The 27,244-nt window shown below is 43.8% G+C and overlaps 1 protein-coding gene across 1 annotated transcript in view; it reads right to left on the minus strand.

Annotated features, from left to right (window-relative positions):
- Window positions 1–27,244, minus strand: part of CSMD2 (CUB and Sushi multiple domains 2) — a 542,149-nt gene that overhangs the window by 275,564 nt on the left and 239,341 nt on the right. The window contains exon 7 of the mRNA XM_044997694.1: window positions 7,661–7,773. Within this exon, the coding sequence (XP_044853629.1) occupies window positions 7,661–7,773 (113 nt within the window). The remainder of the gene's footprint in view (window positions 1–7,660; window positions 7,774–27,244) is intronic.

Genomic DNA, 27,244 nt, shown 5'->3' on the forward strand with positions numbered 1-27,244 from the left:
TTAGGGTCCTGTATTTAAACTCCCAGGGCTGGCCCTCCAAAGTGGATTTGGCAGGTCGATACAATGCATGCTGTATTCCTTTGCAGTCCAACCCAGTTATCTGGGATTCAGATGGACAGATCTGATGAAGACAGAATAAGAATATCTGAGACACTTGGTTTTAATGTGGTGTCATATTTTCAGGGCTTCTCTGAACAGTTTATCAACCCGCTATTGAAGACCACAGTTCATCTGCCCTTCAGAGCACCGCAACGGCTTTATGTGGGCCAAGACTAGACCCACATTTATTTCCTGACTTGGGGGAAATAAAAAGTAATATAGGAAGCAATAATGTGCTGGTAACAATCAGCTAAAGAACAATTTGGGATCCTAAAATATGCGCTGGTGAGAGGGCTACAGGAGCCAGATCATTAGTTAGATCCATTTAGCATTGTTTTAAACTCAGCAGGTTTTTCATTAGCTCACTTTCAACACTTCGTCAGTGAGCAAAGGACTGAGAGTCCGGACTCATGGGTTCTAACCACTGAGCTGCCACTGACCTCGGACGAGTACTTATGGGCTGATTTTCAGAGCGGCAGGCGCTTGGCACCTCTGCAAGTCAAGCCGCTGACTTCTCTTTGCTTCATTTTCCTTTCTTGCTGGGGGTGTTGGAAGATATAATTAATTTTTGCAAAGCATCTGGCGAGACTTCATGTTGAAAGGTGCTGGAGAAGAGCAAAGCCTGATTATTACTACTGAAAGGAATGAATTTCCTATACATGTCTACATCAATAGAAGGAGCACTAATTTATGGCCTGATTGCGTGCAACTTTGCTTTTACAGTCATAGAGAGCAAAATCTCAAAGCTAAGGCTTGGATTATGAACATTGGAACAGAAGCATACAAGGAAAACATTCTGGTAAAAATTAAAATCAAGTTTAAGAAATTGGAATGGGAAAAGGTTTTTCATAAATCAGTGTTTCCCAAACTTGGGACACCGCTTGTGTAGGGAAAACCCCTAGTGGGCCAGGCCAGTTTGTTTACCTGCCGTGTCCGCAGGTTCCGGCCGATTGTGGCTCCCACTGGCCGCGGTTCACTGCTCCAGGCCAGTGGGGGCTGCTGGAAGTGGCGCAGGCTGAGGGACTTACTGGCCGCCACTTCCAGCAGCCCCCATTGGTCTGGAGCAGCGAACCACGGCCAATGGGAACCGCGATCGGCCAGACCTGTGGACGCGGCAGGTAAACAAACCGGCTCGGCCCACCAGGGGCTTTCCCTACTCAAGCAGTGCCCCAAGTTTGGGAAACACTGTCATAGATAATCTGAAAATGCAGATGACAGTCACAGAGAGGGGGCATCTCAGATGCTAATAAGTTACATCCCTACCCTTGGAAAACAGACAACAAATAAAATCTATGCATTTCAAAACCCGAGCCTGGCACTACAGCAATCCCCTGCTCAGTTTGCATCTTTGGTGATTAAAACTATTTGCTGTGCGCTTCATGTGTGTTGATGACATGTCCTATTTTGCACATATTTATGTATCTTTAATATTTGTGTTAAAACCACCTTATACTTTTTGTTTTTAAGAGGATGAGGTACAGTCTTCTGAGGCCCCACTAGGGTGGAAGATGGTTTCACTAACTCATTAAAAAAAGGACAAAGTCTTTATTAATAGGATGGAACTAACTCTACAATGAAAGCAGGCTGGAAGCAGAGTGGCCAGCTATCATGACCTTACTATGAGTCTCAGGATATTCTGTGTTTTTTTCTTAAAGCCTTAGCTCCTGGAGTCATGTGAATATGTGGGAATCTCCACTTTTGTTTGAAAAAATAAAGTAAGTTTCCAGCTCGCACAGTTGCAGAAAAAAAGATTGAAAATGTGATCCTAAAAGGCACAAAAATCATTAAGTAAATAAGAGGGACAAGATGAGTGAGGTAATTTATTTTATTGGAGGAACTTTTGTTTGTGGAAGAGCCAAGCTTTCAAGCTTTCAGGACCTGAAGAAGAGCTCTGTGTAAGCTGAAAACTTGTCCCTTTCACCAACAGAAGTTGGGCCACTAAAAGACATTACCTCACTCAGCTTGTCTCTCTAATATCATGGGAGCTACACAACTACAACACTGCAAATCAAAAGTAAATAAAGAGATCGCAAAATGTACAATTTTTTTTCTAATTCTCAGGACTATTAAGCCAATCTTATGATTTTGGGGGCCGGATTCGTGATTCTGAATGCTTGAGGTTGATAAGATTGTGGAAGGACAAGAGTGGGTAGCAGGAATTTGTGTGGGAAAGTCACATGAGAGGACTGGATATTATTAAAACTAAATTCTCTGTGATCCAAAGTATGAAAATTTGCATGTTTCAGAGAACAAGAGATGTGTGAAAATGCTCAAATTCCCTTCACAAGAGGTTCACAAATCAATGATTTCTTCAGTTCTGACCATGTGTGGGGTTCATGCTGCAATGAACTCAATAACTCCAAGGTGAAGTTCAGGTAAAACTGCCATCAGATGTTGGGCCTGTGAATCCCATGTGCTATTAATGCAAAACTACAAGGAGGAACAGAGTTCCTGCAGGGCAGAGAGCATCTGAGATCCTATGTTTCTTTTATTATTTGTATGGAGCTCAGATGATGAGCATGGAATAAAAATCTAGTTGGGTTAGCTAGCTACGTAGAAATAGATTTTATCGAGAGAGAGAGAGAGAGAGTGTTACAAATAGAGCTGCTTGGAATTTTTTTTGACAAAACGGTTTTTCATCGAAAAATGCCAATTCATCAAAACCCAAACGTTTCCCGCAAAAGGGTCACTTACAATGGGAAGGTTTCTCAGATCGAGGGGAGAATTTCTGCTCCAAAGCCATGAGAGAGAGAGAGAGACCTACCCCATAATAGCCAATAGCCCAGTGGTTAGGGCACTCTGTTAGGAGAAGGGAGATCTGGGTCCAACTCGCTGTTCTAGAGAACAGACTTGAACCTGGTTTTCCCATGTCTTGTGCATCCCAGGTGCCATCATCACTGGGCTCTTGGCTAGCTTGGGGTGGGGATCCCTGTCAAATAAATAAATATGGAAAAGTTTTGGTTTCATCCCACTGTGGACCGAAATACTGTTTCCCACCCAGCTCTAACTACAAACTCTACACTAGCTTCCACCCAACATTCAGAACTATTTCAAGGGAATCAAATATAACTCTCTCTCTCTCTCTGGCTACATAGCTAGACAAACTCTTTCTTTCCACGTTGAGGGGCTGGTCTACAGTTTTGTGCCACTATAACTACATTGGTTTAGAAACTGAAGCTATATATGATGACAGATTGGATAGCTGTGCAGCGATATAAGCACCTTTATTCTGGTACAGCTGCATCTAGACTAGGAGAGTGTAACACTTCATCTTAACTATTTCAGTTTCTAAACCAATAATAATTATACTGGTTCCAAAAATGTGTAGAACCAACCCATAGACACATTGAAAGATTATCTCGAGAGAGATTATCTGACTAGAGAGAGAATTAGATCACAAACTGACAGAGACCTTCTTTACCCCCTGCTGGAAATACTGGGGTCCTGACACCTGCTCAGGTCAGGCTACCAACAACTTAATCCTCCAGAGGCCTAGAAGGGCCAGGAGGAGACACTGACCAATTGGGTGCCAGCAGGCCAGTTAAAAGGGCTTGCCTGCTTTTTCACAGGAAGAGTACTGGGTGAGCTTTGGCTAGAGAAACAGCACCTCATGGCTAGCCCAAAACCGTAGGGCCAGCTCAGGCCTTGTCTTCAAGTGCTGCAAACTAAGCACTTAACCTTTGAGTTTTTGTTTGTTTGTTTATTAAAAAAAGTGCAAAGGGACAAATTTTGAGTTTGTTATTTTTATTGAACTGCGTAGAGACTGATGCCAAGCTTGTGGCAGGTTGCCTGCAGTACCATGTGCGGCCCTGCAGGGAGCGCTATGGAGCAGCCCCACCTGTAACACAAACCTTCCAAAGGAATCTAAAGGTGTCATCACAGCTAGTGTAGAGTTTGTAGCAAAAACCCAACCCAAGCGATCCTGATGTGTGCTCTGGATTCCCAGAGCACATTTACCTGGCTGTAATTTTGGTCACATATTCCACGCATTGATTTCTCAATTCACTGAAGCATCCATAGCAAAATCTCCAGGTTCCACACAGAGGATAAAAATGCCCACTCACCAAGCCCCATTAATACTAATGGCTCCTGCGCTGAATTCGTAGCACAAATGCACCTTTAGAGCATGACACGTGCAGCAGATGGGATGCGCTCCACCACCTTAACTGAGGTCCTGCCTCATTGCCATTTTGTGAAGGTTTTTTTAAGTTAATCTTTTAAGCGCTTGACACACAAATGCAGAGCTCATTATATCCAACAAAACGTTTTCCGAGGAGCTCACTAGATTAGAACCCTCTGACATTTATCTAATCAGAGGAAATTATAACATTAATCGTTACTTTTCTATTTAAGAAAAAAAGGCATGATTCAGACAGGTGTTTTAATAGAAAGCAGCAATCATGACTGCGGAAGGAAAATGTCAGATCAAGAGCCATCAATGGTGTGCAATAGTCTATGTTAGAAACAAAAAGCTACGGCAGAGCTTTTTGATTTAAAACTGTGCGGGGGGAGGAACTGAAAAATGATTTATAAAGCAAGGCCCAAATTAAGGCCACTAGAGTGATTTCTGGAGCTATACGAAGAGAAGGATTCAGGAAATCATCTATATTTAGGAAATCACTTGCTTAACTATAAACATGTGCTTAAATCCTCTTGAAGCGAACTGGACTTGTATACATGCTTAAAGTATTTAAGGATTTTCTAGAATAGGAATGGATTTAAGCATGTGCCTTCTAGTATCAGGGCCTTTGTTACAACCTCAATCTGAGGTTTTCAAAGTACTGAATGGACATGAATGAGTCAAACCCCACAATCCCGCTTTGTTACATCTCCTTTTGTACTGAAGGGAAACTGAGGCACGGAGTGGTTAAGATCCATGCTTAAGGCCGCAGAGGGGCAATAGATCCCAAATGCCCTGATTCCCAGTCCCATGATACAAATACACGAAAAATCCTTCTCTTCGTATAGCTCCAGAAATCACTCTAGTGGCCTTAATTTGGGCCTTGCTTTATAAATCATTTTTCAGTTCCTCCCCCCGCACAGTTTTAAATCAAAAAGTATAAGTGAGGGTCGATGACATCACCACCTGGCCTCTCTCCTCCCCCATCTCAACCTCTGGAAGGTCGCCTGGAAGACAAAGACTTGGAACTGGGGAGATTGGTCCCAGGCTGAGAGGGAAAGCCAGCCTGTGTATTGAGAACTATGAGCTGCCCATAACATCTGTTAGGGTGAGAGACAGCCCAGGCTGGAGAGTTAAGGGGGCACAGCAGTCCCACAGATCCACATTGAACCCCGGGGATCCCATCACAAGCAGCTCCCCTTGGTTTAAGCCAAGGTCACAGGTGGTCTGTTGGAGATAATCATTGCCTTAGAGACAAATGGGTAGAGTTGTATAACCACCTCTTTGCTCCTTACGTCAGGCAAGCCTTCATCAGCGAGAGCATGGTATGTCACCTGCTTAGCAGCAATGGGAAAACCTCAGAAGATTTGGGAGGGTGCCGTTTGGATACATCTCAGCAAGCTTCCTGTTTACTGCGTGCCTATGCCTTGGAGATGTTTAAGAGTGGGAATCGCCTCTCTCCCCATTTATTTATCTCATTGATTTTTTTTATTGTGCATATTCCTGCATAGTAATAACCATAAAGTACCCTGCAGTGCAAAGTAATAATAGCATGTTCTTACCTATTAATTCTACCCTTTTGCTGCAGCTCCTTAGGTGATCCTGTTAGGCTGCTGCTACAGTGCTCAGTTTTACTCTGTTTATCTTGGGTACTTATCTGGGCCCATCACCATAGTATAGGAGCACATCCCAATCTTTAATTTACCCTCACCACACCTCTCTGAGGCAGGGCAGTGCTCTTATCCCCATTTTACTGATCAGGGAATTGAGGCACTGAGAGACTAAGTGATTTGCCAAAGGTCACACAGGAAGTCCGTGGCAAAGAGGGGACTTGGAGTTGGATCTGAAATCCCAGGCTACACCCCTAACCACTGGACCCAACCTATTCCCACTCAGGAACACTCTAAGAAACCCCCGATGAAATTCAGCCCTCTACAGAAACCCTGCATGTCACTTAAATCCCACATACGCCTTCAAAATAAAGTTTAAGTGGGACACAAGTGGCATAGGGGCCTTGAGATGTTCCTCTGAACAGGGCTGAACACTGCACCCCCAAGGATTATTTTTCATACAGATCTCTGCTCTGTGCTATGATTTAAACAAAACAAAAAAGTTCAACTCATCTGGCATCTCTCTGTAAAGACGACAAAACACCATCTCCTTCCAAAGCACAAGTGGACAGTGTTCTTTACAGCCCAGTTCTAAACTGCAGTCCATGTTGGCCTCCTGTAACAGTCCCCAACCCTGGCTCATTATCAGGATTTGAACCCAGGACTTTCAGCATCAACCTCTGCCACGTGAACTGAATGGGCAGAGATAGCAGGCTGATATCCTCTATGTGGATCAGCCACTAGAAGGGGACATGACACACATTTGACATCCCCTACACATTTGTAAAGCTCTCCACAGCCTCCATATGCTGCTAGAGATTGTCCCACACACTCATTGCACTAGCCAAAGTTGCTTTGGCTGGATGAGTGAGTTGCCATCATGCCCCCCGATGGAGCTTAGCAGCTCCGTAGCAGGCAGAGAGACTTACCACCAACACAATTTAAATCAGGCCTTCAGCACAAAGGTTTTAATTCTCATCTCCATCGTACCAGTTTGCAACTCCACCGCCTTCAATACAGATACTTTTGATTTAGCCAGTGTGAGATCTAAATCGGGATCAGTCAAAATAAATCTGGGCTCTGACATTCTGACTGAGGGGCTGGTCTACACTACACTTGAGTCAATGGAACTTACATCGCTCTAGGATATGAAAAAGACACACCCCTGAGCGACGCAAGTTACATCGACCTAAGTTCTGTCCACATCAGCGAGAGAGCGTCTGCCGCTGACATAGCTTCCGCCTCTTATTGAGATGGAGTAATTATACTGATGGGAGAGCGCTCTCCCGTTGGCATAGTGCATCTTCACCAGGCGGGCGACAGTGGCCCAGCTGCACTGATGCAGCTGCGCCGATGTAACACGGTAGCGGAGATTCGCCCCAAGTCAAGCAGAAAGCAATCGATAGGATCATTACAGAAAGACTCACTTAAATGGACACTTATCGAGGTAAATTAGGTACCCAAACGCATCCGGCAGACACTCTCTCCCTACATCTTCAAAGGTGAGGAAACAGAAATGATTAACTTGCTGTTTCCTATTGACAAAAAGAGAATGTGCCCAGGCCAGAGGCAAGTGCAAACAGAGCAAACGGATGTGTGTTTCTATTTTTTTTTATACATATGCACATTTATTTTCCAGGGAGATGCAGCCCTCATGCTCCTAGCAAGCTGCCAGGGTGGCCCTCTATGCTGAAAAACATGGAAGAGGAAGCAAGTACCTGAGTTAGCTTGCTGAGTGTAGTTTTGAAGCTAAAGCATCTCTCCCTAGAGCTGAAAGGAAGGATGTTAAAAACTATTGGTTAATGATTCAAAATGGTCAATAAGCAGTTACCTTGATACTGGGCACTGAACCCCTTCTGCCTGTGGTTCCCGTCCGACGTAAAGTGAAGTCGCAGCCAGTTTTTACTGCTGATTACTGGGGCGGGCAGATTCATTCCAGTAAACCTGTAAGAAAAATCAACCAGTGATCGTCAAATGCATGTGGCTGGAAATGGTCTTCTGTGAACTTAACCAGAAAGCTGCCCTTCAGAGGTCACCCATGCAGGTGGTTGCCACTCTGAAGGAAATGGAACAAAAATACATAGACAGTATTTTCCTGCATAGTGTTACCATCTTCCACCCCAAGGACCTGTGCAGGGGCAGCACCCCAAACAGTTCAGCCTTCCAGAAGGGGAAGTCAAAGGAAAAGCATCCCCATTTCCAAGGAACAGCCCAGGAGCCACAGCGGAAGCTTTCCAGCTTACTCTTCTAAGAGGCATTCTTAGTTGATGAATGAGTCAGAAGAAATGTCAGGACCCGTCTTGAATCCTGATCTAGAGCCACCCACCGGTGAGTTATCACTTGCTCTCCTTTCTGGGCCTTTCAACTTCTGCTGAACGCAGGATAATATAGTGTGAAACGAAAGAGGAAGGTCATTAAACCATTCAGGGCTGCCTTTTGATCCCACTGTAAAAAATAATTTAAAAAAACCCATCTGCCTTTCCTGTGAAAATTTCTAATGATTTTTTTCTCTCTCCGTTAGAAGGGTTATATTCATAACTGACTATGTTGCCCTCTCTCTCTTATTTTTAGGACAATGAGTGCAGGTGACCAAGAGCTGAGCATGTTTGGAGAGGGATTGGAAGTTCACATGCCAGCCACCACTGGTAAATTGACTGCAGAGTTGGAACCACAGGAACGTAGTGTAACACCAACAGACCCTGGTAGTTGGGATTGAACCTGGCGGGGCCACTGGTTCTAAATGCACAATCCTCTACTGCATGAGCTTAAAAGCCATACAGCCCTTAACTACGGCTGTAGAGAGGACTCATCTGAATCTGAGCACCAAACCCTGGCTTCAACGGGTTAAGCACCGGCTTAAATCCTTTGTATTCTCTGAGGCACCAGTGCAACAATCTGCCACTTCTCAAAACTTCCTCCTCCATCTGCCCCCCATCAACTTCATTTTTATTTTCTAAACTGAATTAGACTTTTAATTTAAAATGTTGAATCACAGCGGGATGGCCTCCGGCAGCATTATGCCCGATCATAGCTATTGTTGGTCATTAGCATCCCCCAGGATTTGTACTGCAGGAACACCAATCAGGGATTAAGGGTTCCTAGTGCAAGGCACCATTCCCACACACAGTGGGATCAGCCTTCCTCAAAAAGTGTATACATCTAGAGCTAGAATTTAAGGACACTCAGAAGTGCAGGTCTATCTATTTAATGTGCTTATATAGCCACTGTAGGATCTGAGCACCTCCCAATCTTTAGTGAATTTATCCTCACAAAACCCTGAACAGTCGGTCAGTGCTACTATCCCCATTTTACAGATGAGGAACCGAGGCACAGAGAGGCTAAGTGACTTGCTCAGGATGACATAAGATGTTTGTGACAGAACAAGAATTGAACCCACATCTCTGGCTATCCACAGCCGTTGGACTGCTGTCACATTGCTACATGAATAGTACCACTGAGATCACTAAGGCTGGCTGTGTATCAAGGTACCATTCAATGTGAGTGAGTGTTGCACAGCTGGGCTGGGTACTGCTTGTGTGGGGATATGCATGTGTACATACAAAGACATGCAATTAATGAAGTGTGAGCATCACAAAATCATTGCTTCATACCCTCTCCCGCCCACAATTTTTTTTTCTAACGAGTCAGCTGATCCACTTTATTAAGCTGTGGTAAGGAAAAGCTGGTAGCATTATAGCTGGATTCTGCACATTAGCAGAAGAATCCTTTCTATTTTGGCTCTCTTCTTTAAAGCAAAAAGAATAACAATCCCCACCCTCGCTAAGGTTTCTGACCACATTAACTTCCCAACAGGTGAGGAGCATTTCAAACCCCACCACCAAATTGCTTTTTTAACACCACATAAAGTGTAGTTAAGCAATTAAAGTGAGTTTTTTAATTGGTTCCAGTTAAATAGGGATTCACTAATGGAAACCGGCTCAAGAACCTGAAGGCCTCATCTTATAATTACTTTAATTGCATAAAAAAATATAACTTGAAGTTATACATGTGCACCGTGCTTCACATATAACCAAAAGAAGAGAAATCTCTACAGGATATACAGGGCCATTTTGTCTATGGGTGTTGTTGTTAATTATAACCTTCCTGGGTGTTAAAGCTTACATGGCATGAAGTGTTTTTGTACAAACTTTGGGCCTGATCCAAAGCCTAAATTGACAAGAATCTTTCCACTGGCTTCCCTGGGTTTTGGATCAAGCCTTTCATGTCTTTGTATCACCAAAGAAATTTTTGTTTGTACCAGACTAAGGTCCGATCCACTGTGTTACGTTCTGGGTGATCCTGGATGCATGGTTCTGATTCGGTTCATTACAACAAAGGTTGATGCTAGCAGTGAACTTGAATCTGGATCTGAACTTCCCCATAACTTGGAGATACAGAGATCTGAGGTGACGGTTTAGGACACAGGAATGTTGTCTCTCTCACCAACAGAAGCTGGGCTAATATCCTGGGACCAGTAAGGCTACAACAACGTCCCTCCCCTGCACACCTCAAACACTAGCCACTACTAACACTGGTGGCTGATAATACCAGGGCGGGAGGAGGTGTCAAATTACAAGCAAATGCTTAGAACCGCGGCACTGGACTGGACAAATAATATTAACAAGAAAGGAGAGGGGAGAATCCTCTGAAAAACAAATGACTGACTGGAGCCATGTGTTTAATGGGAAACGTTCCTCGTCAGCAGTTAGTAACTCATTTTTCACCCTAAGGATGGGATCCCACAGGTTTCAAATAATCACTAGGAAGCATTAATGGTTAATTGATACTGGAATAATTAATTAAAATTAAACACGTATTGAACGGAAGCAGCTGCAAATGCCTTGGATTACAGACACAAGGTCTCGGATGCAAAAAGGCCAGATGCTCAGCGGGTGTGAATCAACATAGCTCCATAGATTTCACTAGACCTATGCCGCTTTACACCAGGGGAGGATCTGGACCCAAAACGTCTTTCAATAATTCTATGGTTTAGCATTTGTATTGAGGTAGCATCTAGAGGCCCCGGCGAGGATGCTAGGCCATCTAGCAATTCCTTCTCCAAAGTGGAGTGTGGAGTGTTTCACTGAAGTGGGCAGAAGGAAGCCAGTTCTGTTTCTGGTCGATGGACTTTGGCAGCAGAGATGCTGCTAGACTTGCACAGGGCAGAGTTTAAGGCTGTGGCACATATTCTGCAGTGTACAGTGTTGTGCTAGATGGGGACTTGAGGGGTTGTACTATGATTAGCCTTAGATTTTCATTCCTTAACTTTTCAGGGTTGTGTTTGGTATATAACCCACAGAGCACCCTTATATGACACACAACGCCGCTCTATTGTCTATTAATAAAGGGGAAAGCGAATTCTAGAGGCTTAACCGCACGGAGAAATCCAGACAATAAATGATGACTTTTCTCCTTTCTGCGTTCCCAAAGACACATTTCTACTAGATGATGCGCAATGAATTTCCAACCCCTGCCATTAGCCCAATAAATTATTGCATTTCTAATAGCTCAGTGAGTCACTGGAATAAATGAAAGTCTATTTTGGATACTTGCTACTGTGCCTTTCTGGATCATATCTGAAAAAGAAGACTACTAGCAACTTTGAAGCCTTTTTAACCATTCCCAAGTTTTTCCTGCCAGCATCATCAGGAGACATGAATCACCTGATTAAGTATTCAGCTTCCTGAATATGGTGACATGTTAACTGGAAATTCTAAGGTTTTTGGCTGACTAGCTGGCTACCTATTTTAAAAAAACCCAACATTACTCACTCATGGAGGTACAGTGTTCATTCTAAGTTAAGCCCTCTTTTTAATACAGGGAGCATTCAGACCAGGGTGCAGATGAGAAAATGATGTTCAAAGTGCTGAGGCTTAGAAAAGACTGAATACTTTTTCGGGAAGCAAGGCAAAATGGAGGGGGGTGCACAAAGCCACGTGATGGTTTTGGTTTGAGCAGCAGTGGGTTTTCACACCTGTTATTTTTTTGTCCTCATGTTCAATGATTCCAGGTGGGAGGGGGAAAAAACCAACCCCAAGTCAGCTTGATCATCACTGATTTCCTAAGACAATGCTTCACTCTAGTGCTGTGAGGGCCGTATTTTCAGACATCGCAATTTATGTCATACCTAAACAAAAGTGCCTAAGACAGGAAACCCGGGAAATGCAAACCACTATTTAGAATGCAATCCTAGGTGCTGCTCCTGCAAAACAACCTGTTAGCATGTACCAGAGCCAGCCCGGTGCGGAGCACATCCTGTCAGGTGTTGAGCACTCTCAACTCCCACTATGTCAACCAAAGTAAAGGACACTCAGGATCTGATTCTATTCTCACTCCTAATGGGGTGAATCAGGAGTCACGTCCTGGGGAAGAAGGTTGCTCTTGTGGTTAACAGCACTAGCCTTCGACACTGGGTTCTGTTCCACTCCTTGTATGACCTTCAGCAAGTCACTTAATCATTGTGTCTAAGTTTCCCATCTGCAAAGTGAAGATAATCATACCTCCTTTACTGTTTAATGTCTTGTCTATTTAGAGGGGCAGGATGTGCCTCAGATTACATGCATGTAGAACACTTAGCAGAAGCAGTTGCTGATCTCAGCTGGAGCACATAACTGCTACTATAATGCTACTATAAACAACAGGCAACTACTCCTTTGAAGTTAATGGAGTCACAACCGGCGTAAGACTCTTAACTTGAATGTGTTTATTCCAGATTTACACTGGTGTGAGCAAGAAGAGAATTAGGACCCCAGTGTTTTCCAGGAACTACTCAGCAGCTTACAAAACTGGCCTGTGAAAAATCTGTTAAAGTCAGAAGAGGGGCAAAGACTTTCACAGATTTCATCCCAGAAACCTTCTAGCATTGTTAATAACCACAGCATTAAAGCAATTTCCCTTAACTGGAATGGAATTCTCCAAGTTAAATACAGCTCATCGACATCCTTTCTTACATACTACAGAAAGGTTAAAGCCCCCCAACATTTGCCTTTTAAGCAAACTCAGTGAAGTGTGGTCCCCTGCTCTAAACTATTTTACTTGTTTTTTTTCTTCCATTCTTGTATTTTACATTGAATTTAGTCATTACATATTTATACCGTTCACTCAGCCATTCCTTCCTCAGCATGATCAGTATTACTGTATGCATACCACATTGATTAATCTCCGGTTCTCAGGCACCATTATCCATTTATAATACCCGTTTTACTTAGTTTCCATTTTTTCCTCTAAATCAATAAATGTCAAAATGTGACACAGAAGCAGTAGAATACGAGAAGGAGAGTATTTCCAGATAAATGCCAATTTATGCACAAGCACCCCCAAATTACTGGCATTATTATTAATTTGCATTATGGTAGCTCCCAAAGGCCTCTGATGAGATCATGAACACGTTGTGTAGGTGCTGTGCAAACAGATGGTAAGAGAGACCCTGCGCCAAAGACTCCAATTCAAGAAAGCAACCCTATTTAGGACAGCACGTAAGCAAGTGTTTTGTTGTAAATCAAAGGGACTTAAGCACATGCTCAACTTCAAGCATATGCTTAAGTGATGTTCTGTACAGGAAGAATTAACCCAAGTTGAAACCCTTTAGCGAATCGGGCTCCAAATAGGGAAGACAGATAAAGGGGCGGATAAAGGCAGATCTTTGTCCCTGTTTTACAGACTGGGAACTGAGGCACTGGGAGCTGAAATGCCTTGCTCACGGTCACAAAATATGTCTGTGACGGAGCTGGGAATTGAACCCGTGTCTCTTAAGAACTAATGGGGACTATAAAGAAATGTTCCCTGCAGAGAGGTTATTATATAACTGGCCCCTCGGGGGTTTCTTGCACTTTCCTCTGAGGCAGACCAGCAGTCTCTCCCCATGTCCCTACATGCATGAGCCCTTGCAGTCCCAGACCCCTGCATTTTACACAGGCACACCTAGAATTAATGCCTCCTCATGCTTAGTATCCCATTCAAGCAGGGCTGCAACACATGTAATTAGAAGCTGGCAATCAAAGAAGAGATCATCTGAGCTGCCAGCCTTTGTGCTGAATAAATTAAACACAAGAAACCCCATTTCATTTGGTTAATTGCAAATTCGATAGGAATTGTGCAAAGCTTTCCCTCACGCAAGGGCCATAATGAACCTCTTAACAAAGCCGCTCCTTTTCTAACAGGTTTGTATCTTCAGGATGAGGCCATTAATGGACTCCCGTTTATAGCCACTGCTCTCACTTAGGGTCCCTTGGGGATTCTGAATCCTTCATTTAAATGGGCATGTCCAGAGTGAGAGAGCTCCTAAAGAAATTCCTGTGTTACTCTTGTACATTAAACTCAAAATTTCTCCTGCACCCTTGGAAAAAGAACATTGACAAAGGGCTTGCGCGGTCTGGTTTGCAAAGTCACCATGCTATTGTAACTCACCTCCTGGGTGTGGTGCTCTGTCCCGTCTAGTGGCACTGAAACCACTTGGAGATTAATGAGTCTGCTCTACAGCCATAGCTAAAGGCTGTATGGCTTTTAGCTAATGCAGCTGAGGCTCATGCACTTAGATCCAGTGGCCCCAGGTTCAATCCCGCCCGCCAACTACCAGGGTCTGTTGATGTTACACTACGTTCCTGTGGTTCCACTCTGCAGTCAATTTACCAGTGGTGGCTGGCATGTGAACTTCCAATCCAGCATTCTTCAGTGTGGATTTCCACTCCTTGCCTCACAGCCTAGGAGAGCAATGCCTTTTAGCCCCTTGGGTACCTGGTATGAATTGTGGCAGATGTTTGACTAGCGCAAGAGAAAGCTGCTGCATTTAACAGGCAGTGAAAAATGTCTATTCTATTCTATAGAGGTTCTCACCATAGCATTTGAGATGCCTTCTAGTAGTGCATTAAGCAACATGATTAAAACCTGTTTGTTCTCTTATCCTTCCACCAGGGGACGTCTGTGTAGTGAGGCGCGTGCGTGTGTGTACACACACACACACACACACAGTTTGTTAGAGAAGGCAAGGTCAAAGCAATGTGCCTCCACTTCGAGCAGAAGGTGAGATTGGTGATGGCCCCTGGGCGAGTTCATTCCAGTCTTGGGCCACACCCTAGAAGGCCTTGCATCCTGCACAGGTGAGCATTAGCCTTATTGTAGAGTTCCACTGTGCCAGAGGAGCAAAGCTGTTGACCGTGGTCTTCATCTCAGAGTTTTAGTTAGTCTTTTCGCTACCCTGGGCCCTGCAGCCAGTTGAAATTGCAGGCAAACAGAGGCTGGCCGACTGTACTTACTGCAGCTGAGATTTAACTAACACCTCTTCCTCTTGTGAGGAGTACCATCAGATCTCAAACTACTATGAACAGTCAGGAGGACCTGTCTTTTCTGCAAGATCCCTACAGCACAGCACTCCCTTGCTCCACAGTGAGTTAATCATTGACTCAGAAAGAAGAGCACCTGCTCTTTAAATATTCAATACTACTTTCTGAAGCACCAGATGGTCTTCCTTAAAGGCCTCTGTGAAGCAGCCAATAAAGGGTTACAGGTACCTGCCTGTCATGTAACCCAGCAAGGGGTTTAACAGTAGGTGTGTCCTGGAGAGCAAGGGAACTGCTTTGCTTTCGTGTTGCAAGTTTTCTGTTTAACCCATAACTCATGCCCGGAGTCACGGAGCAAATCAGAGGTGAGCACATCACTGCTGTGTGCTGGGCTGGTCAGACTGCCCGCTAGCTTCCAGTCTCCCAGGCAAATTTTGGCCCAGATGGACCATGCTTAACTTATGAAACATGGCAGTCGCAGTGCAAGGAAGGATATCATTAGGTTGGCTACAGTATCTCTACCTGCACATTAATCTATCCTTTCTGTAGGCAAAAGGCCATATTTCAGATGCTCTTCCCATCTTAGTGCATTATTTATTATTATTCACTTCATCTGTACTTTTCCCTTTTCAGCCCAATTTCTACTCAAATCATCTTGAGAGGTGAACTGGCATTAATTTTGAACACTCTAGGATAGTCACCCTCTTATGGTTAAGCATGCAGTGAGAATCTCTGACACCTCATTCACCTGTGATATTGGAGCAATTTCATCAGGATGGACTTCCACAAAGATAACAGATAATTAGGTCAAGTTGTTCAAGAGTAAAAGCCAGGAAGTGGGGGAGGACAAAACAAGCATCCCTAAGTACAGCTCCATAATTATGAAAAAGAAATGAATCCACCTGGAGTTCTCCTATGGAGCGTGATGTAATGCTGGGTGCTCAGACTGAGCTTAAGTCTTTGACAGTCCCTGGATATTAACACTTGAACTGCCATTGAGCACTGGACTGCTGCCCGTTGCAGCACTAAGGAAAAAAATACCCCGATAAGACTAACAGCAATGCCTTCCAATAGCACCATCTATCCAAGGACCACAAAGCATTTTACACACATGAACAGTGTCTTCTGGCTCCCTCATCCCACCGCCCTGCGAAAGAAAGGAATTAAATTACGTTCTCCTTTTATAGACAGGGAAACAGAAGCACCAAGAGGTTACTGGCCTGATCTTCAGAGGTGCTAAGCACCCACTAATCCAAATGAAGCTAACAGGAGCTCAACATCTTTAGAGAAAACAGCCCATGTGTGACTTGCTCTCGGGCTTTCACTGAGGCAGAGGCAGGCAGCTGTTTTCCGATTCCAGCCTCACAGATCTCAGGTGAAATCCTGGTCCCGCTGAAGTCAATGGCAGATCTTCCATTGATTTCAATTTCTCCTCTGAATTTTGCATCCTAGACCCACCTCTAAGGCCAAACCCTCCATTGCTGTAAATTGGTCATAACTCTACTGACTTCAAGCTCTCGCCATCTCCCTGTTTACATAAATGGAGCTTCACCATCTGAGGATCCAGCCTCTACTTTCCAATACTTGAGTGCTGGGTCCTTCCTAGACAGTTTGCAGCCTTTGAGTGCATCTGCTGGTATCCCTTACAAAAGCTGATGCTGGAAGTGACACCAAGTTCTTTTATCATTAGGTTTGCACTCCTTTTCTGGTTTGTATTCCCTTGAAAGATGACACTACTTCCACACAGCAGCAAAAAAATCAGCCATGGCCGTCAACTTTAATTACGGTCTGCTCCCAGATAAATTTGCTGGCTAAAAACAATCAATACTTTTTGCAAGAGAATTACATTGCTGTTAATTTTTTATTTTTAAAGTGACACAGATTTGATCTCACCAGCTCATTGAAAATAAAATTATAAACCAGAGTCTTAGCTGGTATATATCGGTGTAAAGGAGATACACCAGTTACCCTAGCTAAGGATCTGGCCTTACCTATTTTCTCTGCAATTTATTTTCCTGACTTACAAAATGTTTCAAAATTAGTTCACTCCCCCACAGCCTACTCATTATTGGACTCCTCATACCAAACTGTTTCATTAAAATGAATCTAATTAATTTATTTACGTGCCCACTGGCATTTTTGAAATTATTAAATGGCTTCACAGTAACAAGGTGAAGTCTGGATGCTAAAGATTTCTTGTTTAATTTAACACCCTTTGTGTACACACCCCCTCCCTCCCCACACATGCGTGTTAAAGCAAATGGTCCAGTTTACTTCTATTACTTCATTCTCAAGGTGGATTTTGCTCCCCTAAATGCAACTCTTAACTCCATTCACAGGACAAGAACTCGAAAGATGCAACTATTCTCTACACAAGGATTTTCTGCTGTGACGGGTGAAAGATTTGGGATTGTGTATAGATTTAGAGCACTTACAGAAATCAGCTGTTAAACAATAAGCGAACCTCAACCTTGAGTATAGTGGTGCTATAGCCCAGTTATAAATCAACCAAGAAACTTTACTGAAAACTTATCCTGATCCTAAACTTTGAAGTTCAAAAATTTTGGATAACTCTAAAATCTCTCTTAATACACACACACTCTACCTATTCAGTGGCACAGTCCTTAAAAGAGCATTATCGCATTCTGGTGCAGGAGAAATGAATACCAGTGATGAAGGTGAAAACAGGGCATCTGCTGGTAATATTTCTTAATGCCTGTCCGGGTACCAACAGGTGGGGAAGTTATATGTATAACTAGGAAGAAAAAATCCTGCTGCAATATTACTACTGAAATGGACCCAGCAGAGGTGGATCCCCAGCCAGGCCCATTCAGGAGAAAAAAGAAAGACTCTTACTCCTGGAGAAGAATTTGTTTTAATAGGTGTCCGGGGCTATTCTAGCTATTAGCCAGATACAGAGCCTCCTATGACCCTGCTCATCATCTTGCAAAAAGATTTGTACTGGTGACTTCAAAATAAGAGTTGTGCCCAATACCCTCAGATATTAAAAATAGATATTCCAGGCCCTGGCCTTTGGCAATTTTTTTTAATATGTAGCAAAACTTGGTGTTTATATAGCTCTTTTCATTCCTAGGTCTCAGAGCCCTTTACAAAGGAGGGAAAGTATCATTACACCCATTTACACAAGGGAGTTGGAGTGAATTACTGATGGCCACACAGGGAGCTGGGAATAGAACCTATGTCTGCTGAGACTCAGATCCCTAGCCACTCAATAGCCTGCCCTCAGGGCTGGCTTTAGGAACTGCGGGGCCCAATTTGAATACCTGGCGGCCATCCAGGTCTTTGGTGACACTTTGGTGGCAAGGGGTTCTTCACTCACTCCAGACCCCTCGCCGCTGAAGTGCCGCCAAAGACCCAGACCCCCGCTGGGTAAAAAAAAATTAAAAAATTTAAAAGGCGCCTAAGGCACAGGGCCCGATTCTGGGGAATCGGCCTAAAGCCAACCCTGCCTGCCCTGTCCATATCTACTTTGCTCCAGGTAGCTGGAATAACAATAGCAGTGAAGCCATGGCAGCATGGGCTAGCCACTCGAGAGTGGGGCCAGGGTACCGAGCAGGCCTGTATTGCTGTGACTTCACTGCTATTGTTATTTGAGCTACCTGTATCAAAGCTAGCATAGGTATAACTGAAAATACTGCAGTCATAAATTATTGCATTGTAGACATACCCTCAGGCATGAGAAGTGATGTTCAGTGAGCAGTCCATGGCCTTCCTGGTCACACACCCAACCCAGGAGCCAAATATTGTCCATTATGGGGGGATGGTTTTGTGATGTGGTCACATGTACGATAACCTATGGCTATTGGACAGACATCCAATGGAAATGGCTTTCACTCACAATTGAGCTGCACTGGACTGTGACCTGAGAACTAGAAATGAACATTTCACATCCCCTTCACCAATTAGCTGAGCTAGTCTTAATGCAAATATTCTTACAGTGACTTGATACAAGACAACATATGTAAACATGACACGGTCTTTACAACAGAAAAGAATGGGAAGCCCGTACAATGCATAGACACAATAAACTGCAATAAGAATGGTTACAAAAGAAGGCTTAGCTTAGTAGGATGGATAGATCAAATTATATATATAAAAAAGTGCTTGCCATGGTATTTCTATTACTTCAATAACATTAGGTTCAAGCCATAGAAAAAGAAAGTTAACTAATATGATTATATTTATTCTATTCAGGAGAAAAGAAACACTAATTTAACCCCAGGTAAAATGGCTAATGCATTTGAAAGCTGCTAATGCTGTGTGCAAATCCCCCAAAGAAATTTGCTACAGTTCTATTACACTTTCCTGTAACCTCTTTCCACCTTATTACCAATGCTACAGAGAGTGCTTTTTCTCAGGACTCACACAGCTAGTATGGTGACTCGCACAGCTAGTATGGTGACCCATTTTTATTAGTTATTGTTTTAAATAATAAATGCTGTGTGTGCACGTGTGTCCACACACGTGTGGATGCATGTGTGTGAGTGAGAGAGTGAATTTAATTGTGATTTCAACAGGACCTAGTTATATGCTTAAAGTTAAGCACATGCTTAAGTGCTTTGCTGGGTAGGAGGCAGTGGTGCTGGACTGATAACCCAGGAATCAGAAGCTTTCTCTTTAACCATAGATTAGGCAGAGCATGCATGACAGCAGGGCATGTATTTACACAATGGTCAACCCTGAACTTCAAAGACCAACCCCAAGGAGTAGGAAGACAATTCAGTCTCCATGAGTCCTTGGCTGGCCTCTCTGCTGGGAGTCCCCACCTGGGTTTTTATGATGGTGGTTTCTTTGGGAACTGGACCTTGAACATTCAATTTCAGCCACTACTGCTTTCAAATCCACAATGACTAACTTACCTAGATCCTTCTGCTGGGGTAGCAATTCACTGGAAAATGCTCAGGTCCAAAGGGTCATTAACCTTCACCCTACTTCTAACTGTCATATCCACAACTGGAATGCTCAAAGCCCAGGGTCAACACATTCTCAGGGTCCTGCGGAGGGCCTGATCCAAATTCAACTGAAGTCCCTGGGAGTCTTTCCATTGACTTCTATGGGCTTTGGGTCAGGCCATTAATAACTGATGAAATCATTTTACCAGCCCCTGTTCATTGACTATTTACGGACATTCAGGCCCAGTCTGACAAGCTGCCAAAACCTGGAAGGAAATGGTTTCAACAATAAGATGGGGGAGGAGGCTCTCACTTACGTGAAGGTTTAGTCGTTGCAAAGTAGCAAAGGCTGCTCCCCGAGGCTTGCCTGGCATGTGCAGAGATGCTAGCCCCAGGGAAGTAAGACACTGTTAGTGACCCACATACCAGGGGCTGTCACTCAACCAGTTCATGCACTATTTAGGACTGGCTGCAAGTGGCTTTCCTGCAGCATCTGGAGCAGCATTTGAAGTGGCTCACGACTCTCCTGCAACTTCTCAACTATGTCACAGAGGTAAATGAAACCCCAAAACATTCACCAATTGACCCTTGCATATAGGCAGTCTCATGCAAACACACTACACGAACAATAAAATAGCCACAGACATTGCAGTCACAACGCCCGCTAACTGGCCTCAGGGATACATGGGAGAGCTGATCATAAGTGGACCAGGAGCAGGAGTGTCTCTCTGCAGGCACGGTGCTTCCATCAACACCTTGAGGATGAAAGGGACTGATGGGCTGTGCTGGGAGAGGTGCTGAAACCTCCCGAGGAAGGCACAAGCTTGGCCTAATGGTTTCTGCCTCAAAGCAGAAGTCTTAACTAATCAAGTGACAAACGGCTTCTCTGGTGAGGGGAGTCTGGAGCAGCCTGTCCTTTGAATTATCTTCACCTGTTCCTTCAGTGAGACGCTGACTGATGGAAACAATACGGCAAAGGTAGGAGATGACAAACTGCTCACCTTTCCCATCACATCAGCAAACAGAGGCTGGGAAGACGTCTTTAATTTTTTAAATAAACGGTCTGATGAATCTTGGTACTATTACAATGTCCTTCTTAGTCTAAAACCAGAGAGTGTCCAGATTGCTTATACAGTGCTAATGCATTCTACTTAAAGAATGATAGTTCTCATGATAGTTACTCAGACCAACCCGAGCTACTCTACACTCTAAAGGGATGATGCATATGAGCACCCGACACCGTTTTCTTTGTTATTTTTCTTCACAGCGCCAAGAACAATTGGGCTTTGTTGAGCACCAGCCTGACTGGGGCTCCAAAAAGGGCTACCATAATATGAATAGATCAACGCAAGTCTTTCCATTGGCTTCAGTGGGGTTTTGATCACGCCTCACAGCTGCTGTCTGTTTTACGTGCTTGATTTAGTGACGGAAAATAAGTGTGTACTCCTTTGCTCTCCCAGTACTCCTGCGGAGCCAATGCAGTTGGTTGAGAGCTAATTGGATTCTAGTCTGCCTTCTAGAGCAGCTACGTTGACAATCCTAACTTGCTACAGCACCAAATTCTGGCCCTCGCTTACACATGGGCACCCACACTGAAGGCTAGAGCCGGAAAGTTTTCATAGCTTCTTTCACTTCATTCCCACTGTGCAGCCTTTTTGGCTTTAATGTCTCCAGCTGATGCTGATTCAACATGGCCCTCTGGCAGCTTGTTCCACTGCCTAATAATTGTCCTGACAGCTGTAAAATTGTTTCTTGTTCTACCTTCAACTACTACAGAGAATAAGCCTTCCTCCTTCCTCTTTGGTATATTCACATATGGTTTTATAGTTATTGTGTCTTCCTCCATCATCTTTTACATGCCTCTCTGTGGAGATCTCATTTTCCAAACCATTTTTTGGTCGCCTTTCTGGGAATTCCTTTCCAAACGATTATTTATCCAGAATAGGCATCACCCCTTGCGACAGCTGCCAGGGGAACAAAATGTGTCCCTCTAGCAACCAACAAAATAAACTCGAAAATGTATATACAAGAGCTTGAAGAAATTTGCTGATATTGGGGTTCCAGGCTTGTTGGACATTCAACTCTCCAGAGCCCTGCATAAAGAGAGAGACTGGGTGTGGGGAGAGGGCTCTTCTGAAGACTGTATCTTGGAGGGCTAGTTCAGCAAATGAAACTATGAAACTCTAGTGGGCAAGGGAAGATGCTACACACCGTTCCACTATTCCACCCTTCATTGACTACCCCTTTCACATCCCGGCTTCCCTCTCTTAGTTACACTGTGCATTGTTGCTGTTATTTTCCACCACCAGTGATCAGACTCTGGTAACTGTCATGGCCACAAAGTTTAAACGCATTTATTATTGTACAGTAGTTCCTCGGTGAGATCAGGAACCCCGCTGTATACAGCATTGACATATAGTAAATAGTCCTTGCCCTCGACGGACATTACAGCACAAAACAGAACCGGTACTGGGACGAGGCTGCCTTATTCTCTTGGTGACAATCACAACACAAGCATATTCTGCAGTCCTCTTCCTAGCTCAACAGGGAATCATTAAGAAAGGGATAGATAATAAGACAGAAAATATCATATTGCCTCTTTATAAATCCATGGTACGCCTGCATCTTGAATACTGTGTGCAGATGTGGTCGGCCCATCTCAACAAAGATATATTGGAATTGGAAAAGGTTCACAAAAGGGCAACAAAAATGATTAGGGGTATGGAACAGCTGCCATATGAGGAGAAATTAATAAGACTGGGACTCTGCAGCTTGGAAAAAAGATGACTAATGGGGGATATGATAGAGGTCTATAAAATTATGACTGGTGTGGAGAAAGTAAATCAGGAAGTGTTATTTACTCCTTCTCATAACACAAGAACTAGGAGTCACCAAATGAAATTAATAGGCAGCAGGTTTAAAACAAACAAAAGGAAGAATTTTTTCACACAAGGCAGAGTCAACCTGTGGAATTCCTTGCCAGAGGATGTTGTGAAGGCCAAGACTATAACAGAGTTCGAAAAGAACTAGATACATTCATGGAGGATAGGTCAGGATGGGCAGGGATGGTGTCCCTAGCCAATGTTTGCCAAAAGCTGGGAATGGGCGACGGGATGGATCACTTGATGATTCCCTGTTCTGTTCATTCCATCTGAGGCACCTGGCATTGGCCACTGTTGGAAGACAGGATACTGGGCTAGATGGACTTTTGGTCTGACCCAGTATGGCCGATCTTATGTTCTTATGTTCCCTGTGTGACTGCAGCAAATTCTCTTTCCAACAGGCAAATGGGGAAAGCAAATGGTGGATTTTGACCTAACCATCATCTCAGAACAAAGCATTTTAGTTTAACTGACACACAGAAATAAAAGGGTGGAAATTTTGCCTTTGAATGCACTGATTGCAAAGGGCTGACAGATTGAAGCAATCACCTGTAATGACTCAATATTTGAATAAAACATGCTAAGTAAATAAACACATTCAGATATTGTGGTCATTTGCTAAAATACACACACAGAATGGCAAAGAGAACGCAGGCCCTTCAGATTAAAACCAACACAGCTCTCTGCTACTTTGTACTAAAGAGGATTGCCCATTAGCTGTGTGCATTACTGGCAGCACTTAGCGGCTCTTTCTAGACCTCCAGCCACCAGACTCATTATCAGGGTCCTATTTAGGGCCTAATGCAAATCTCACTGAAGTCAAGGGGAGTCCTTCTATTGGCTTTGGATCAGGTTATTAGTATTTGTCTTGAGTTCATTTTACCAGCAGTCCTTTGCTGGGTAGTCATTCTCCATGCACTAAATAAATATATATGTGGTCATTCTGGCCCGGTCTGATGAGCTGCCAATCTCCTGGAGGAAATAGTTTTAACGAGGAGGAGAAGCTCTCGCTTTACATGGAAGTTTGTTGTTGCCTCCTTAAATTCCCAAAGGGTCAAAAAATTGTACACACACATGCACCCAATGCAGACCAAAGCCGAGATTTTCAAAAGCAACTGGCAACGTTGGGTGCTCCAAGAATTGTTTGGGTCGCTAACTTGAAACGTCAATTTTCAGAACCTGCCCTCTGATAATCAGGCCCCTTTCTTACAAGTTTCAAGCTGGGCACCCAGAATTTGGGGTACTCAAAAATTACTAGCCGCTCTTGAAAAGCTTGACCCAGAGCCCAGCAGGGTGAGCTGCTGAGCCACATGTAGCTTAGAGACGTCTGATTTGCCTCTGTGCACAATGCCTCCCTGTCTGAAAAGCCAGAGAAACGGTTAAATGACAGAGCTCCAGGTACAAAAATGCCTCTAATTGTAATCAGTCACTGTGCACAGCCCAGCTTCAATGGGAACACTTATTTGATTTTCCAAACTCTTTTTTTTTTTAAACCTGTGCTCTCTCATCAAGCTTAATGAGGCATTCATCTATCCAGGCTCACACTGGGTCTGGGGAACTGAAAATAAAGCCAAGAAGTCAGCAGCAAAGATGCTTTGTGGTCCCAGATGCTAATCCCGCTGTCAGTATGGGAATTTTGACGTGTCGAGCGTGACCCGCGTGAGGGTAATCTGCTTGCACCCTGGGATTCACAGCGATGACGGGGCAAAATAGGTGTTCTGTGGGGTAGGGAGAGATGTGCAGTATTGTATCTTGTACTCGGTTTTATGATCCCTCACTTTGGAGCCCCCTCCTCCTGGATATTGCTAAGTCCTCTCAGCAGTGTGAACAAGGACTGCCCCAGTTCAGGGCAGCATGGCATGTAGTTAGCCACTCCCCTTTCGTCATCTTTCCCCATTCACCACTGTGACACAGTCTGTGACTGTTAATGCCAACAGTGTTTACTTCGGCTAGGGAACTTCACCAGTGATAGAAAGATCTACCAAGGCACTGAAAACGCAATAGCATGCAGAACACACTCGATCCATGCGCGCAAACTTGCTTGACCAAAAACTCAATAGAGCGAGCAAATTAACAGGGCTAATATTTTACCTGATTGTTAGCCTGAGGGAATTAGCATTCAATAAATCAGGTAAATACAGATGTGAATGCCTTGGAATGGTGGAAGTTGGGGAAATAACCCTAGATCTTCTTATAAACAGAGGAAAGTTTAGAACATCATCTGGAATTAGAGTCTGATGCTCATAATCCTGGTGGGAAAAGGATTATCCATTACTGTGCTTTGAGTACTGCCTTTATGTGAATAAAAAGAAGAGAAATCCCTTACTTTGGATCTGCAACATCTCCAACTGATACACAAAGACCCAAACCCAAATGCAATCCATTTTGCTACCCTAATTTCTCTAAGAACGATCTCTTAGTGATTCACCGATGAAGGGTGGTCTGCCTGAGACACACGCAATTCTGAGCTCTTCTTCAGAAGGTAACAAAACTCGAATAAAACATATATCCCTGGATATATATATATATATATGATAATTTGGATTCATATCAGAGCTTTGCAGCTAAGGTTCAGCTCTATTTTTGGTATGGGTAGGGGATTCTTCCCCTCCCCCCATTATATCCAGACGTTTAGTTGGTTGGATGGTTTTAAACATGCCATCTTAGTTTTACATAACTAACAAAAGGGTGGCTTCAAGATTCTCACAGGCATTTGTGAGAATCAGGCCCTAACCTTCCATCTCTCAGAGAACATCGCATTGCATGCAAACCAATTGCAGTCTGCTTTTTTTTTTTTTAATAGCAGCACTTAAAGCTTGTCCTTAGACATTAGCCTCCAGTAATGGCTTACTCAATCACAACACTCGCTTCTCTGCTAGCAGCTGCCAAAGGAATGTTTTCAAAATTCTTAGCTTGGTATCTGCCAGTTGTAATAACCTACCATAGGAAACAAGGCAAAATAATGCTTTCCTAAATGTTGGGTTTCAACAAAAATTCATTGCGGCCACAATTCCTTTAAGGTTAAGGCTGTTTTTGTACATTAACAGCATCAGATATATTAAATATCCACTGCGAAGTCTCTGCTGTGGTTATTAGAAAATGTATGTCAGACATGTGACAAGGTGAGGCCAGGGTTTTGCTCGCTCTCCCAGCTGATAGAGGAGCAATGCGGCTGGCTGCAGCAGCTGGAAATGAGACATGCTGGTTTTGCAGCAATGAAAACATACTTGAGAAAATTTAAGCACGAGCCTCCAGAGTTCTATTATTTATGTTTTTGGTTGTTTAAGTTTGGAAAGGAAATGGACCTTCAGCACAACAGCCAGCCTGTGAGTTAGGAAGGAGGGACATCCATCATGGCCTCCTGCTGAGCTTTTCCACACCGGCCTCTGAACCAACCGGCATAGGCCACTGTCAGAGACAGGACCCCGGATTAGAGGGATGGATCCATTATGGCAATTATAGTCTTATCTCTAAGGCCACCACTAACCTACACACAGCACAATGCATGCCCCACCATTTTAGGATGGTCTCATGGATCAGACAGTGTGCTGTCACTCAGGACGCCTGGGTTCATTTCTCTACTCTGCCACAGACTCCCTGTCTGACCCTGTGCAACTCACTTAATCTGTAAAATGGGATAACGATGCTTCTTCAACAGGAGTACTGTGAGGATAAACACATTAATAGCTGTATGATGTTCAGAAACTATGGCAAGAGGGACCATCTAAGGATGCAGATAGACAAAAAAAATATCTCTTCTCTTCCTGGGAATCCTGGCCTCAGAAGCAAATCAGGGATAAAGCTTCAATGAGGAGCGTCTTCAACAACCACAGTCCCACACGGAACACCTGTTCCCTATCCTCCCGTGAAATTCTTGAATATCAATCTTCTTTCGGTACTTGGCTGGTATGCACAGCGTATCCTGCCTCATTTTCATTCATTGGTTCACTACAGCCGAGATGAGACAAGCAGCAACAGAGGCGGTTGCTCAGATGGCTCTTGTTAAGGGAAAACAAGAGGATTATGACCTGTGTCATCAGAAATAATTTAAGTGTGCCAAGAGGTGCACTGGGAGCAGACAGAACTCAACTTTTCTACAATGGAAACAAACAGGATAAAGACAAGCAAAGTGATGATTTTTTGCACCCAAGAGAAGGGACGAGCAACACCACTCTCCCCAAAAGGCACATGTGAGAGAGCAGCTTATGGCTTGAACATAGTTATGGCTAGAGAGAGGTGAATCTTTGGGCAGCTAGTTCTTGTGCTTCCGCATAATAGGTGCTGTGCTGTGCTGAGCGGATGGAACGTCTGCTACTGTGTAAGGTGCAGAAAACCATCAGCAAGA

This window comes from Mauremys mutica, chromosome 23, assembly GCF_020497125.1.
Source record: "Mauremys mutica isolate MM-2020 ecotype Southern chromosome 23, ASM2049712v1, whole genome shotgun sequence".
Taxonomy (NCBI): Eukaryota; Metazoa; Chordata; order Testudines; family Geoemydidae; genus Mauremys; species Mauremys mutica.